This window comes from Macaca mulatta, chromosome 7 (assembly GCF_049350105.2).
Source record: "Macaca mulatta isolate MMU2019108-1 chromosome 7, T2T-MMU8v2.0, whole genome shotgun sequence".
NCBI lineage: Eukaryota > Metazoa > Chordata > Mammalia > Primates > Cercopithecidae > Macaca > Macaca mulatta.
Window position 1 is genome coordinate 133408252 of NC_133412.1, and position 17353 is coordinate 133425604.

Consider the following 17353-nt stretch of genomic DNA (forward strand, 5'->3'; position numbering starts at 1 on the left):
TATATTCTAATATACTGTATATATTTTTTAAAGTCTGGGGTTTGCTTTTAGAAAGTATATTCTATCTTTAAAGAATTAATCATTTGGTAGTTTCGTGTGTGTATCTGGAAAATAACTACTGTACTTCTTTATAAAAGTGAGAGTAAGTTCCCTGCTAGTTGAGGTTGGAATCTAGATGTGGCTGTGTATGTAGGAATTAGTAATTAAACAGTGTCTGCTTGCTGAGTGCCTCATTTTTGCCAGGCTCCGTATGGGTGCCTTGCAAGGCATTGCCTCATTTAAACCTTGCAGCAGCATTCAGAGGAAAGTATTAATATGCCCACTGTACAGATGAGGAAGTTGAGGAATGCTTTACTAGTAGATGTCAAGTGTCTTAAGCATAGTACCTCCCTCCTCAGCCTCCCTCCCTCATCCTAGTTAAGGGAATTGAGACACAGAGATAAGGCAATTTGCTGTTGACCTTCAACAGATGACTTAACCTCACTGTGGCTCAGTTTCTTCATGAGTAAAACAGGGTACCTATCTTTTAGGATTGGTGTGAAGATTAAAGAAGCTAATAGATACACAAAACTTTAGAACAGTGCTTGACTAGTAGTAATCTCTCCATCAATGTTAGATGTTGTTATTAAGCCTGTGACCACCGGTTATCTCATGAATTGTTCAGAGATAAAAATGTAGGCTATAGAAAAGAATAAGGAGGAAAGCCAGGCTCCTAATCTAATATAGAAGTGAATCTTAGTTAAGACAATCCTATGTGCTTTTAAAAGATTTCATGGTCTGCTTTTCTTTGGCTCTCAGTTTCTTTTTTTCTTTTTTTTTTTTTTTTTTTTTTGACTTCTTAGTACAGGTAACTTTTGAAGGAATTCAGCTTACCTTAGATGAACCAAAGAAAAGCTAAAAGCAGAGATAATTTAGAAAAACTAAAGCAGATACTGTGTTCCTAAATTCCCTGTTACCGCTTCAAAGTCCGGGAAACACCAGTTGCAGATACAGCTGTATCCCATTGTGTTAGACCCTTTCCTGAAGCCATTCTCTTTTCTTTGTCTTCCCAGAGAGAAACTAGTCATTCAACAAAGATTGAACTTCTTCTGTGTGTTAGGCTGTGCTCCAAGTGCTAGGAAGACACCAGTGAATAAAACAAAAAGTCCCTGCTCTCATGGAGCTTACAGCCACTATTCTGAAGTTTGTCTGTATTCATCCTATCCTTGTTTTTATACTTTCACCAAATATGTGTATAGAATTGTTTTGCTGTCTTGTTCAGCATATTGTCTTCTTTGGTTTTTTAGGAATAGCTGTGTTTATGTAATTAGATCTGTTTTTGATAAATTGTATTCTGTTATTTATTCATTCTACCTTCTAATGAGCAGTTAGGTTATTTCCAACACTGACTATTATGATTCTCCAAAAAGATCATTGAACAGGTCACCTTGGATGGATGGGTGGGAGAGTTTCTTCAAGACAGCATGTTTCATACTTTTTATTGTGACCACAGTAAGAATTATATACACCTCAGTTTAGTAAATACAAATATACACTTGGAAAAAGACTTCAAGAAACAGTATTTACTTACTTTTATCACCTGGGATGCACTCTATTTTGTTTTGTTCTGTTTTCTTGAGACATTGTTTCACTCTTGCTGCTCAGGCTGGAGTGCAATGGCATGATCTTGGCTCACTGCAACCTCCACCTGCCAGATTCAAACAGTTCTCCTGCCTCAGCCTCCTGAGTAATTGGGATTACAGGCGCCTGCCACCACACCCAGCTCATTTTTTGTATTAGTAGAGACAGGGTTTCACCGTGTTGGCCAGGCTGGTCTCGAACTCCTGACCTCAATTAATCCACCCACCTCAGCCTCCCAAAGTGCTGAGATTACAGGCGTGAGCCACAGTGCCTGGCCTATTTTATCTTTTTAAAATGCAGTTTACACACAACCCAGCTGATTGAGTTGTGTGTAACCCATACTGATTAAACTGATTTTATCACCCATGTTCATTATTTTTAAAACATTGTTTTGAGATCTACAATTAGAAGTGGAATTGCTGAGTATTTGCTTAAGTGTATCTTCAGCTTCTTCAGCTAGCTGTTGCCAGTTGCATTTCAGTGGTTGAACCAATTTAAACTCCTGTCAGCACTCTAGGGGAGTTCCTGTTTCTCCACATTCTGATCAACTCTTGATTTTGCCAGATGGATGAGAAATGGCATTTGTTTTAAATGTGCCTTCCCCTATTTACTAATGAAGTGTTTAAAGTGTCTTTTAAAGTATATCATGTAGAAGTTTAATGTAATGGTAATCAGAGCTGGCAGCAAGGAGGAAGTATTGTGATTGACTGCCTCCTCTGGCAGAAAAAATGGTGTAATAATCGCATAATGTCTATATTACTTATAATGTGCTAGACACTATACTTTGTGCACTGTATACATTATTTCATTTAATCCTCATAAGAATCTTGTAAGGTTAGTGCCTTCTTATATACTTTTTTTTCTTTTTGGAGATGGACTCTCGCTCTGTCGCCCAGGCTGTAGTGCAGTGATGCGATTTCAGCTTGGCTCACTGCAACTTCTGCCTCACAGGTTCAAGCCATTCTTCTGCCTCAGCCTCCCAAGTAGCTGGTATTACGGGCATGTGCCACCATGCCTGGCTAATTTTTATTTTTAGTAGAGACGGGGCTTCACCATATTGGCCAGGCTGGCCTAGAATTCCTGACTTCGTGATCTGCTCACCTCGGCCTCCCAAAGTGGTGGGATTACAGGCGTAAGCCACCACACCCAGCCACCTTCTTATATACATTTTATAGAGGAACAGATGGAGAAAGAGATTCATAAAGGTTCAGTAGTCACACTATTACTAAGTAGTAGAGCCAGAATTTAAACTCACGTTGGTCTGATTTTGTAACTTATTTTCTTTAGTACTTCATGCTATTGGTGAATTCTTAGAGGAAGAAAGTTTGTCATTACTATTCTCTTCTGTTGGTTTGTCTCTTAAATGTGTTTAAGTTTTTGGGTTTCACTCACATCTCTTTTTTTCTTACCTTTTCTCAAGATAGTGGGGTCTTTCCTCTGTAAAGCTTCACCTTGTTTCTAGTCTAGGATAGTGGTTTTGTAACCTAGGATAGTGGTCTTGATTACTGCAATTTTGGTTGATTATTTCTTGTTGGCCCTTAACGTGCCCGCATCTTCTGCCTTAGGCATTGCATCTAATCTTTTCCAGCAGTTTGCAGTCTTACTGTGTCTCAGAATCACATATGAAAATTTAAAAATCATAGATACCTAGGTTCCAACCCTGGCAATTCTGATTTGGAAATACTTATTTTTCTGTTGCACAGCCATGGTAGAGACCCATTTTCTTAGGGGTTAACAATGCTTTAGAGTCACACAGACTTAAAGCAGAGCCCTGATGCCGTTAAACTTATTAGTTGAGTGATCTTGGCCAAGTTATTTAATCTTGGCTAAGGTTCTTCATCTATAATTTGGAGATAATATTATTACCTGCCTTAGAGAGTTGTTGAAGAAATTAAATGAAGTAATGCTTGTAAAACACTTACCAGAGGGACTTAGACTACTTCTTAAACATTGCCTGCTAATAAGGTGTCATTATTACGTTATTTTTATCCAATCAAAATACTCACCTTTGCAATGTGTATCAACTTGATGTCAGAAAAATAATCTGATAAATATCACCGTAAAGGATGAATGATAGCTAGTTTTCATTACTTACGTTCCATTAGTTGAACTGTACTAGGAGGCAGAGGCAGATGGTTTTATTATGCCAATCAACCAGTCTTTTCTGCTTATGTATCAGTTTGGACCAACATGGAAAATGAAGGGGAAAACAAATGTTTTTCTTTCCTTCCTAGGAGGATTTTCTTCTTGCCCTTTTTCTCAAAGTTCCCTCTCTGAGCTGAGTATCATTAGCATCATCAATACCCTAGGCTCAAAGCTGCATAGTGATTTACCTAGATACTTTTCTCCGCCATTATTCCCTACTACCTAACTCCTCTTCACCTCCATTAAATTTCTGTTCGTCATGCTATCCTTCTTTCGGATTGCCTTTAGTTCAGTTGTGACTTACTTGATTATTTGAACCCAGGTCTCTACATTTCTAAGCTATTGTTCAGGTAAGGGCCAAGGTAAATTCTGACCAGCTGTCTTTTTGCCTTGTGTGGGCCCATTCTAGACCAGGGAGTGTTAAATTTTGAGTATTGGGAAAGGATTCGATTAGCTGAGCCTTCAGGCTTGTCAGCAGGGCTGTCACTAGACCCTTTGATTTTCTTTATATACCTAATGGTCATAGAGTATAATAATAATGGTACATGTTATTACTATTTGATTAATAGATTACTAGTAGTAATTGTGTTATATATGTATATAGTATACTTTGTTATCTGTATATATAATTGCTTGCAACTTGAAATTTGAGGCTAGAGCTTTTATAGTAATTTAATAACTTACTTTATCAAAGACTGAAAAACCTCATGGAAAAGGTAGAATGTAAGCTAGACTTAAAAGCATAGGTGCACTTTTTTCTATAAATAGAAAGGATGAGGCAAGAGTTTCCAGTTAAGGAAACTGACATGAGCAAAGGCTTGAAGGAGCATGCAAATTTGGAGCATTGTGAGTAGATTATTTTTTAGGTTTTCAGAGTTCATGCAGTGACGATAAAACTAGGGAGTTTGGAATCAAGCTTGAAAATCCTTGAATGTTCAACCAAGATATTTGAATTAGTAGGTTTTTTGGGTATGTCATGAATTCGCTTGGCTTTTCTTGATTGATACATGTACAACTTAATCCTGAGCTTACACATGTTCATTGTATCTTTTTTTTTTTTTTTTTTTTTTTTTTTTTTTGAGACGGAGTCTCACGCTGTTGCCCAGGCTGGAGTGCAGTGGCGCGATCTTGGCTCACTGCAAGCTCCGCCTCCTGGGTTCACGCCATTCTCCTGCCTCAGCCTCCTGAGTAGCTAGGACTACAGGCGCCCGCCACCGCGCCCGGCTAATTTTTTGTATTTTTAGTAGAGACGGGGTTTCACTGTGGTCTCGATCTCCTGACCTTGTGATCCGCCCGCCTCGGCCTCCCAAAGTGCTGGGATTACAGGCTTGAGCCACCGCGCCCGGCATGTTCATTGTATCTTTAAACACTTGGCCTGGTTCGTTTAAGTTGATGGCCACTGCCAGGTCTCCTTTCTGCCTTCTCCCCTTTATCCCAGTGCTTTAGTTTTTTTCTGCCTTTTTGTCTGTTGTGCGCTGTGCTTCGTCAGGCTTTCCCCCAGTTCCTCCTTGTTAATCTCCAGATTCAAAGTTGGCAACACAATGAATGTCTGCTTAATACAAGAGTTTTGAATTCCTGCATATCTCTTTCACTTACTAAAAAGATTGTTTGGTACATATTTTGTTGATAAGACAGTTATTGACTTTTCTGTTTCTCTTCCTTTGCAGACCTAGAGGATCAAGACATAATGGGAGCATTTTTAGACAAGCCAAAGATGGAAAAGCATAATGCCCAGGGGCAGGGTAATGGGTTGCGATATGGGCTAAGCAGCATGCAAGGTTGGCGTGTTGAAATGGAGGATGCGCATACGGCTGTGATCGGTTTGCCAAGTGGACTTGAATCGTGGTCATTCTTTGCTGTGTATGATGGGCATGCTGGTTCTCAGGTTGCCAAATACTGCTGTGAGCATTTGTTAGATCACATCACCAATAACCAGGATTTTAAAGGGTCTGCAGGAGCACCTTCTGTGGAAAATGTAAAGAATGGAATCAGAACAGGTTTTCTGGAGATTGATGAACACATGAGAGTTATGTCAGAGAAGAAACATGGTGCAGATAGAAGTGGGTCAACAGCTGTAGGTGTCTTAATTTCTCCCCAACATACTTATTTCATTAACTGTGGAGACTCAAGAGGTTTACTTTGTAGGAACAGGAAAGTTCATTTCTTCACACAAGATCACAAACCAAGTAATCCGCTGGAAAAAGAACGAATTCAGAATGCAGGTGGCTCTGTAATGATTCAGCGTGTGAATGGCTCTCTGGCTGTATCAAGGGCCCTTGGGGATTTTGATTACAAATGTGTCCATGGAAAAGGTCCTACTGAGCAGCTTGTCTCACCAGAGCCTGAAGTCCATGATATTGAAAGATCTGAAGAAGATGATCAGTTCATTATCCTTGCATGTGATGGTATCTGGGATGTTATGGGAAATGAAGAGCTCTGTGATTTTGTAAGATCCAGACTTGAAGTCACTGATGACCTTGAGAAAGTTTGCAATGAAGTAGTCGACACCTGTTTGTATAAGGTAGCTAGACTTTTTTAAAAAACATAAAGTGATTTTATGTCGTATTAATCACTACCCTAGTATTTAATCATCTTAGAATCTGTAATTCTGAAAACTAAGTTTTTGGCACAATTGTAGGATACTGTAGGATACTGTTCACCAGTTATGAAAATATATCATAGGAACACTATGCAGAAATAAATTACCCAGTTACCATATCTGCAAGAGTTATAAGCTGAATGTTTAGTCTTACTACTTGAGCTTTGTAATAATGTGGAAGATTATCAAAGGTAAAAAGATTTTATCAGAATGCATGTTTTGAAAGAAAGAGGGTGGGGAGGGTTAGGCCTTAGTGTCTATAAATGAAAAGCATTTTAGAGTTTTAATATTTTGACCATGTGATATCTCAGTACATTTATGATATCCTAATACTTTGAAACTAAGGTTTAATGGGTCTGTAGCACTTAAAAGAGGAATGTAGTGATCATTAGATGTGATGTAATAGAAATAGCCTTGTACATGGAGTCAGAAGGATTTAATATGAGACTGTATGGTTTTAGGTAAGCTATTTAAACTCTGAATAATCAGTTTTTTTCATCATAAAAAGGGTAAGACATTATTATGTTGTCTGATGGGGTTGTCAGGAGGATCAAATAGGATAATATACATAGGTGAGCTAGCTCAGCCTCTTTATTTTACAAATGAGGAAGCTGAAGCCAGAGAAGGTTCTACAAACTTTAACGAGTCAGACAGACTTGAGACCAAAGCCTACCTCTATTACTTTTGTACTCCACATTCCTGGACAAATTGTTCAATCTCGCTCAGCTTTAAAATGGAGATAATAGCATCTTATAGGACTGTTGAGGAATTAATAAGCATATGTGTGTGTGTGTGTGTATACATATATATATAATGCCTAGTTTAGCATATAATACATGCTACACCCTTTCCTAGAGATATTATAAATGACTTGTACAAGGTTTTATACATTGGTAGCAGCATTAAGACTAGAAAATCAAGCCCTTGACTTGGGTTCAGTGTTTTTTCTGCCACACTCTGTTCTGTTTTGTCAATAATGCTTATTAACTTATTCTTTGATTTTTTTTAAAACAAATGTTGACTTTTAAAAATTCTTAGATATATTTGATACTCAAATATTTTAATTACAGCATTTGAATACTTAGATGTCTTTAAAAATGAATGTAGTTCCTAAAAATTGTCAGTTTTTAAAATTATACAAGTTAAAAGCTAGTTTATAAACCTTATGTGTAGTTTTACCTCTTATTTCATATTTCTACTTATGAAGCAAATGTATTAGCCCCACAATTTATAATTTATTTTAAATGTAATTTTATCAGGTACGTGTAACTGCAGGTCAAATCCTATTGTAAACAATGCCGCTAAAATTTTTTGTCATGTTGTATGGAATGAATGTGTGTGTACATGTATATTTGTGTTAGGTATCACTTCAAATTAAGTCACCAGTAAATGTTTACAAATAGTATTGTTTTATAGAATTATAAAAAATTATTATTACAGTGCGATTAACCTGTAATGTTTCTCTCCTGTCTTTTGGAGTATTGGTTATACTGTATTCTCTCTATACTGTTTGGGGGAGTGGGAGTCATTGCACACACACACACGCGTGCGCGTGCACGCGCATATATATAATTTTTCCTCCCTAAAAGTAACATTTTCACTAGAACAAGTGTAGCTAATTGGCACAGCTGTAAAGGTTCTCAAGGCTTTGAAGAGCAAAAAGAAAACTCAGATTTCTCAAATTTTTTTCTTCCCAGGGAAGTCGAGACAACATGAGTGTGATTTTGATCTGTTTTCCAAATGCACCCAAAGTATCGCCAGAAGCAGTGAAGAAGGAGGCAGAGTTGGACAAGTACCTGGAATGCAGAGTAGAAGGTGGATCATTTAACAAAAAATAAGTAGCTTTATTAAAGAAAAATCTTCAACACAGTCAAACTTTAACATTTTAGCTTTTAGATTTTTATGTGTCTTTGACATCTAGTGTCTAGTGTACGAAAGTGGAAAAGGACATTTCTGTAGTAACTGTTAAGATGTATGCAGTTGTCCTATCACAGTTATATTAGTAATAACAACTAGCGTGGAAAGTAACTTACATTCTGTTCAGGATACTTTTGTTTTAAAAGGCTAAAATGTTTGTGCGCTCTAAAATTCTTAATTCACTGGCATGAGTAATTTTATGCCGGGAAAATCTGATTTGTGGTTTATTTAATTACAAAGAGATTGTGATGGTGATAATTTGAATACCATCTTTCTATGAAAAGCTGTGTATATTAATTTTTAATCTCCAGGGCCTTTTTTCTATAACTTGAAAATCACAGACTCATCATTAGCAACTTTATATACACAACTTTAAAAAATTTGCTTTAAACTGTTTCAGAGCTTCTTACCTAAGCCATAAACTGTCTCACCTAAACAAGATAGACCTCAATAAAAGACATAATATTTCTCCACCTGGCAGAAAAGTAACTGCCAAGTAAGATTAAGAAATAAGTTGGGCATTTCTGAAGTATATTTCTCATAATTCTGCAGAGACTTCCAGTTTATTGCATATATGCAGTAAGTGTATATATTATGCAGTTTCTCTAAGCAGAAAAACTTGACTTTGATAGTGTTAAAACATGAAAATGCTGGTGAGCTGGGGTAGAAAAAAAGTAAGAAAAAAATTAAATTAAAAAAATAGCGTTAAAATGCATTTTAGGTTCCTAATGTCGTTAATTTGCACATTAAAGACCTCTAATTGCATGCAAACATTGACCTGCCACACCTACATCCCACTGTGCCTGCATTATTAAAATTACTATTCACTTTAATTTTGTTTTTTCCCTTTTTACTGTTTGATACCAATCATAATCAGTCTGATACTAGAATCATGATTGGTTTTGTTCTTTAGTACTGTCTAGAGGTTACTATTTTGTTTTTATTGCCGTCCGCCACTTGAGAGTCATACATCTAGTATGTGTTTGTACTATTTAGTATTGCATTCATTGGACGTACTGTTCAACGAATTTGTCTCCTTACTGTTACCAAGGGTCTTGGAATTTTTATATTTTAAATTAATCATTCAGTATAAATTATAGGTATTATAGTAACATTTTAAAATATTTAGAATGCTACAATCATTGGTTCAAACTGTTGATTAGTGGAAAAGTATAAATTCGTAAGAATAATATGTATAGGGATAAGTTGATATTTAATGTATTGGCACTTTAACTTGGGCACACATGTTTTCTTATTGGTTGAAAGAAATAATAAGTATTTTAATATTTTTACTATGAAATGGGATCCAATTTTAGAAATGAATTGCTGCTTTTTTCTTTAGTGTGTACTCTTTAAGTTTTAGATGGAATTATGAAATATTCACTTCACGTAATTTTGTTACAATAATAAGTTTTATATTTCTTATCAAGCAAGAGTTGCCACCTGGACAGAATTTACATTGATACTCAATATTTTTGATATGTTAAAATGTTATTATACTTGTACCATTCAATTGGAGATTGTCATAAATTAAATATGGTATTTTTTACTCAGATTTGATGAGACTGCAACTAGAAATTAAATACTACATTAAAATTGCTGCTATTTTAAAACATAGAATGTAACTGTTTGTATTGTAAAAGTTGTTGTATGTCCTCAGTGAAAAATACTGCCTTCAGCTTCCAAAGCAGGCACCCGAATGCCTTTTTCTTTTCTCTCTCTCTTTCTTTAAATACATGCCTTCACTAGATTGCTGTGACCTACTAAACCTCATTTTATTTGCTTGGAACATTTTTGGCTTCTCTGTCCACAACATAGAAAAGGAAAGGCCTTCCAGCTCTCCTTTTCTGTTATTTGTTCCCTTCTAAATACTTGACTCTCTGGGGGTGTGAAAAGATTCAGCTCATAATTTATACTACTATTAATTTTGTGGTCCTTCTAAACCAATTTAAAATTATACTTTTATGTATATATTTTCAAAATCTTTGCTACTGACTACCTTAGCTTTAAAGTTGCTAATTTGGAGATAACTGATAGAATCCCTGAAACTTGGTGGAGGGGAGTGGAAAGGAGCAGAATGTGTTTGTGTATATGTATGTGAAACATGGATCTTCTATACATAAATATTCTTTAGAAGAAGCGTTCAGTCTTTACAATTCTAAGTAAAACGTATAGATAACAGAAATTAAAGGAATATTTCTTAAAAATTCATTTCTTTTTTTTGAAAGCAGACAGAAGCAAGGCTAGTATAGTATGAATGGTCAGGTAGTTTAAATGTGTTTTCCCACGTGGAATAGGAGATATTAACTGTTTTTAAAGCTTTACATTATTTTTTCACGAGAATTTGTTTTCCTGTAATTTTCTTCACAGTTAAAATATCCTAATTTATATTTTAACAAAAGAGATGTAAGATACATCAAGTATAGATGATTCAAGGTAATGTTTTTTAGACCTGAAACCATTATTGATTCAACTTATCATCAGTGTTTATTTCTATTGTATCTAGTTATCTATCCAAATAATTGTATTGGCTTAGTGGAGACTGTATGTTAAGTGTATTAGTTTTAGATTGTGAAATTGTGCAGTTTAGGTAAACATCAAATCCCTTTATTTTTGTACAGCAGATTTCCAGCATTAGAACCATGTAGAACAAATATACTAGATGTTAAAGATTACACAATAAAGGAACTTGGCAAACCAAATCTGAGATCCTTGCTTTTTGTTCAGATTTAAGACTGTTTTTTTTTTTTTTTAAGGCAAAAAAGTAATAGATGGTAAAAATTTGGCCTTTATTCTAAAAGGACAGTTTGAACCATTTAAAGAAATATTATGGGTAGCCATGTCTTCTTTAAAAATTTTGAGGCCTGATTGAAGGATGAATCTTTGTATGCATTGTTATTTTCAAAGGTATTTACAAATTGAGAAGCAGAATGATGATTTCTTGCCCCACTAATGACGAAGAAAATACCATTTCTTACTGTAAACATTGAAAAACAAAAACTCAACAAAACTTGAACATATAACTTACAAGTAGTTTTGACTGGAATTTGCATGTGGAGTATGTGTGCTAAAACTGCAAGTGAAGACTTTTTATACTTAGAGGAATAGTTTTAGAGTTCTTTGTAAGGTTCTTTGTTCATAATTTTTTATATTCTGTGATGTGAATAACAGTATGCATCTGCACAACAGCACTACAGATCATATTGCTGTGCCCTTTTAATAACTGGATATTTTAAAATTCTTTTAAATGCAGTTGTATGGTTTATCACATGGTTCTCTTTTTAAGCATTGTGTAAGGAAATTTAGGCCTTTTCTATTCAAGGCTTTGTTCAAGTAATCAATGAAGGAAATGGTATTATATATCTATACAGTATATTGTTTAAAGATACTTTAGAGAAGAATTAAACTGAGACAGTGATGTTCAAGTACATAATCTGTGCATGCTATTTAAGTATCATTTTACAAATATAAATATATACATAAAGTAATTGAGTTAGTATATAATCTATAAATTCCCCTGTAATTAAGGGTTATTATTTTCAAATCTTGAAATTGTTTGTTTTTTAAAATTCCACGCAGTGTATTATATAGGGCAAAGTTCAGGAAACATGTTTCCAGTCTAAAGAGAGAAGTGATGTAAGAAGTAACTAGTTGACATCTTAAGAAAGGATATTCTCACTTGTGCACACATATCCTTGATTATATAATATGCTGATATAACATGAAATATTTTTTCATATTTTAGTTTTGAATTGAAGTTAATCTTGTGTGTCATTTTTTGCATTTTTTGTCATAAATCTTCAAAGGTCAACCTTTTTTTTTTTTTTTTTTAAATGATACTAGATTAGAAATATCTCAGATGTGGTAAATGCCATCTTTAAAAAGCTAGGTTATCTTTGTTTCGGTTTTCTTTTTAATTAAATTTGGATAACACTTACAAAAAAAGTACTTCTGATTCCCAGAAATCATAAAGAAGCAGGGGGAAGGCGTCCCCGACTTAGTCCATGTGATGCGCACATTAGCGAGTGAGAACATCCCCAGCCTCCCACCAGGGGGTGAATTGGCAAGCAAGTAAGTTACATTCTGTACACTCTTACGCTTTATGTCAGTGTATGAAAATGTTAGGTATTCATTGATAAAATGTGTGTTTACCTAATTTCTGAACTGATGCATTTATCTGTGTTTTAACCTGTGATTTCAATTTTTTTTTAGTGTTAGACTATCTAGAGCTTGTTTAGACTTAGATATCAGTATCATTGTAACTAATTGCAGTGAGGGTTGTCTTTATTGGAAGTTTGGTTGGCATTGATTTCCTCATAGAGCATAAACGAGGTAATACACTGAAAGAATTTTGAAACTAAATTACATAGCACTACATTAAAAATTTAACAAAATTCTAAGTGTCATCATTAGTAGTAGTATAATTTGATTTGGTCAATCCCTGAGTAATTTAACACCCGAAAATTCCCTTTCCTCTTATGGACGATGTTTCTATGTCTGATTTTCCCAGTGTTTTTGGTTGTTGATTGCTGGTTAGTTGGTTTTAGGTGTCAGGGAAGAAGAATATATTTCTTGTCTTTTCCCTTTCCACTTCAGTTCATAGAATTGGACTACTGTGTGTTAAATATTAAGGTTACATCTTTACATAATAAAGTGGAAGATTCAAGCAGTTCCAAGGCTTAAAACATTTTTACCTCAAATATCCATATAATTGACTTACAAACATAAAACTTGCAAATACCTTTGTCTTGAATTTGGATATAGAGTAAATGTGCTAAAACTACAAGTGAAGACTTCTTGTACTTATAGTGAAGATACATTATTGACTAATTTTCTCGATTCTCTACCGTGTTTTGCAAGTGTGACCATGTTCTTTGTAATCACTAAATAGTGATTGTAGAACTTCCTGTTTGAAGCTTTTATTTCTTGGAAACTTTTTTCCCATACGGCTTTCTATGAAACGATCTATAAAATTGCATCAAATCAACTTTAGAAGTAGGGAGACTATAACTTGTAAATACACTACAGATTTTTAATAAAGTGTTACTCAAAACTAATTCCTAGACTTGTCATGGAAATGTCTTATTTCACATTTCAGTTTTAATAGAACTATTAAAAAGGGCATTAAGAAAAGTAGAAGCTTTATAAAGTATACTCTGATTCTTCAAAACTACAATGCAACTCTTACCTAGCTTATGTTAGTATTGTATCTTAAGAATGGCATTGCCATTGATGACTCATAACCATTTAAACCAGTTCAAATGGAGATAGACTATATGGACTTTTTTTTTTTTTTAATCTGTAATTTTTAGCCTTCTATTAACTGGGTTGGTAGAGTGTTATAAGACGTTTTAGAGTGAACTCACCTCTACTTAACATAGGGGCCCAAATATCTTAAAGTGAGGCTCACTGTTGACAGCAAGAAATAGAACTAAAATAATTTCTGAGTATAAGATTATCTTAGAAATTTTAATAAACACCTGGCTATGAGTTATTAAGCAGTGTTTTGCTTTCTGAAGAATTAATTTTCTGCATTTTTTTACACTTAGGAGGAATGTTATTGAAGCCGTTTACAATAGACTGAATCCTTACAAAAATGATGACACTGTAAGTAGCATTTTAGCTCCCTCTGCTTTCCTTTCCCCTCCACTCTAAATGCATATCCTTCCTACCTGTTTTTGCAGAGCTGTTCACTGTACCCATTCTCTTACACACACCCCTGATTGATTGCTTTGAACTCTGCTTGCTCTGATCTCTCCTGTACCACAGTTCTAGTGATTGAGGACATAATCATGGTGAGTGGCCACCTCTCTCAAAAAAAGAAGAAAGTCCTTTTGAATTATTCTGGATTTTTTAAGTCTTTACAAGCAGTCAACTTCAGAAGGTTTGCCTCCACTAAATGGTTTTTTTTTTTTTCGAAGTTGGGACTATCTCTACTCAGAATCTTGTCTTATTCTGAGTTTTGTAAGCAGCTGCAGCAGAACTTCAGAATGTTTGTCTCCACTAAATAGTTTATATGGTTGGAATTACCTTTGTCAGGAATCCCGAAGTATACACTTCACTTAAATGTTACAGAATTGTTTGCATAAATAGATATTAGAATGCCATACTCTCCAGTTAAGTGTTCTATTGCAATTCTGTTGTATGATGTTTATAGAAAAGTGATAACTTAAAAATCATGTGGGCACAGCTCTGAAATATTTTATGTATTGCATTATGAAGCTTCTTCACATCTCATCTTACTTGAGTTCTTAATCTTTTCTGATGCAATAAAGGTTTGTAAAAGTGGTATTCTAAAACTGTATTGGATTTCATTAAAGAAGAAATTCTTTTTAATATATTTATTGATTTAGTAATAATAAATTTGGTCAGCCTCACCATAAAACCATATTTCAAATATTTTCCAAAAACAAAACAAAGGATTAACAATTATTTGAACAGATTAAACATTGATATTTCATATATACACATATATACTTATATACTTTAAAAAACATTTATTTTCTAAAAGTCATCTTTACAGAACATTATCTTTCTCCATTATCTAGAAAGTATGGTGTATTTTGGCACTGCTAAATTTTAACATTGTTCTTGTTTTGCTTCCTTTTATAAAGGACTCTACATCAACAGATGATATGTGGTAAAACTGCTCATCTAGTCATGGAGTTTACCTTCACCTCCAAAGGAGAGTACAGCTCAACTTTGTTGAACCTTTTAACATCCATCCTCAACTTTAAGGAAGGGGATATGACATGGGTGAGAATGATTACATCAGAGAACTTCAGCAGTACAACAGCTAGCCCAGAACTGATTTTTTTTTTTTGTAAATTTGAGACTTATGTAAACGTGATTTCAAACCATAATTCATGTTGTAAATCAGACTCCAGCAATTTTTGTTGTATGATTTTGTTTTTTTGTAAAGTGTAATTGTCCTTGTACAAAATGCTCATATTTAATTATGAACTGCTTTAAATCACTATCAAAGTTACAAGAAATGTTTGGCTTATTGTGTGATGCAACAGATATATAGCCGTTTCAAGTCATGTTGTGTTTGGACTTGGGGTTGGAACAGGGAGAGCAGCAGCCATGTCAGCTAGACGTTCAAATGTGCAGATGATTATGGAAAATAATCTCAAAATCTTACAAAGCTGAACATCCAAGGAGTTATTGAAAACTATCTTAAATGTTCTTGGTAGGGGAGTTGGCATTGTTGATAAAGCCAGTCCCTTCATTTAACTGTCTTTCAGGATGTTCCTTCGTTGTTTCCATGAGTATTGCAGGTAATAATACAGTGTATTCATAAGAATCTCAATCTTGGGGCTAAATGCCTTGTTTCTTTGCACCTCTTTTACAAGTCCTTACATTTAATTACTAATTGATAAGCAGCAGCTTCCTACATATAGTAGGAAACTGCCACATTTTTACTATCATGATTGGCTGGGCCTGCTGCTGTTCCTAGTAAGATATTCTGAATTCCATTTTATCAATAAAGCTTGATTTAACAAACAAGAAATTTAATCATGTATGTGTAATTCCTCTTTTACCCCGGCCTTTTAAAACACTGTGCCATTGTAATGAGACGTTTCTCATAGGGAAAGATGTTAGTCTCTTTTAATTGGACAACACTGTTACTCAAGGCATAGATGAAAGTGTTTCCTTCCATTAGAAAGACTAAAAGATTTAATTATTGGTTGTACCTTAATCTATTTTTTATATAGTTTCTTTCAGGCTGCTTATTTTTCATTAAGATGTGTATCAGCTTGGATTTGCCTCAGTTTAATTAAAATAATTGTCCAAGTTTGACAATCTGACACTCTATGGTAGGGGTGTGTGTGTGTGTTTGTGTGTGTTTGCCCGTGATTTTTAATTGGCCCATGTCTTTAGAATCCAAGTGGTTAAGATGTATTTGTGATTTGAAATATAGCATGTTGATAATATTTAGCCGTTGGCCTTTACAAATAACTTTCAAAGCTTAAGGAATTGTAGATGTAAAAATAACCTAATTTAATTTAGGCTTAAATTCCTCTGATTAAGCATGTGAAAGTAAGTTTTAAAATCTGTCACATTGAAAAGATTACTGTTCCGTGCCCTTCTGTATTTTTGTCTCTTTAGGTTGAATATTGTATTTATCACCATGTAATCATTCAGTAGGCAGATTCCCACTAGAAAACTATTAAAATGTAAGACTAAAATACAACATTGAATACAAAATCAAAACTTTGTGTATAAAAACCAGTATAGTCCATTTTGTTATATTTGTTTTTTCCCTAACTTGGAAATATACATATTTGTATATATAGCCTTAAAATTAATGTAAAGTTAGGGGAGTAGTGGGGAAAGTAATGTGAAATGTCTCAGATTTAAGTAGTTAAATACCAGCAAAATTTTTTCATTATCCCTCTTATTTTGTGAGGTGATTAAATGTAACTTAATTGTATTTAATTTATATCTTATTCCAGCATGAATGAAGAAAAACGGAAGTACTATTTATATTTAGGAATTCGTATCAGTTGAAATTACAGAACCAATTCCATACTTACAATAAATACTTAATGTCTAAATCTGTGGTAGAGTGCGAAGTATGATAATGTTCTAAGTTATGGCTTTGCAAGTATCTAAATGTGCATTTAATGAATACCAGTGCTTGTATTATAGACTTAATTACCAGACATACTGGTACTGAAAGCTAAATCCCTATTATAACAAGCCAGTTCCTTAATATTTTAAGTAGACAGTTTTAGTTCCAGAAATTGCAAAACTTTGAACTGGACTGTATAATCTTTTGAGATGCACAACTTAAATCACAAGTAAGAGTATGTGATGGAAAGCTATATTTCAAACCATAACAGCATATTTACGGCCTTTTTTTTTTTTGAATCTTTAAACAAGAGAAAATTAAAATATTCCTGTCAAAATTACTAGTATTGAAATTAGGCTTGGAAACAAGAGAGAACTGTATTTGAGTGATCTCAGAAGACTAAATCTTTTCCACATGAATCAGCACTGCCATACTAATAATTTTTTTACTATAAAAATACAGGAAGGAAGTATACATTATAACAGCAGACTGTT

At 34.3% G+C, this 17353-nt stretch overlaps 1 protein-coding gene across 18 annotated transcripts in view; it reads left to right on the top strand.

Moving 5' to 3' along the window:
- The window catches only part of PPM1A (protein phosphatase, Mg2+/Mn2+ dependent 1A), a 43462-nt gene extending 27668 nt beyond the window's left edge, over nt 1-15794 (top strand). For all 18 annotated transcript variants that reach the window (XM_077941086.1, XM_077941082.1, XM_077941088.1 and 15 more), the window contains 5 exons: nt 5433-6286; nt 8062-8179; nt 12244-12352; nt 13831-13888; nt 14896-15794. In XM_077941086.1, the coding sequence (XP_077797212.1) occupies nt 5453-6286; nt 8062-8179; nt 12244-12352; nt 13831-13888; nt 14896-14925 (1149 nt within the window). In that variant the 5' untranslated portion in view covers nt 5433-5452 and the 3' untranslated portion in view covers nt 14926-15794. The remainder of the gene's footprint in view (nt 1-5432; nt 6287-8061; nt 8180-12243; nt 12353-13830; nt 13889-14895) is intronic.
- The last annotated feature ends 1559 nt before the right edge of the window (nt 15795-17353 follow it).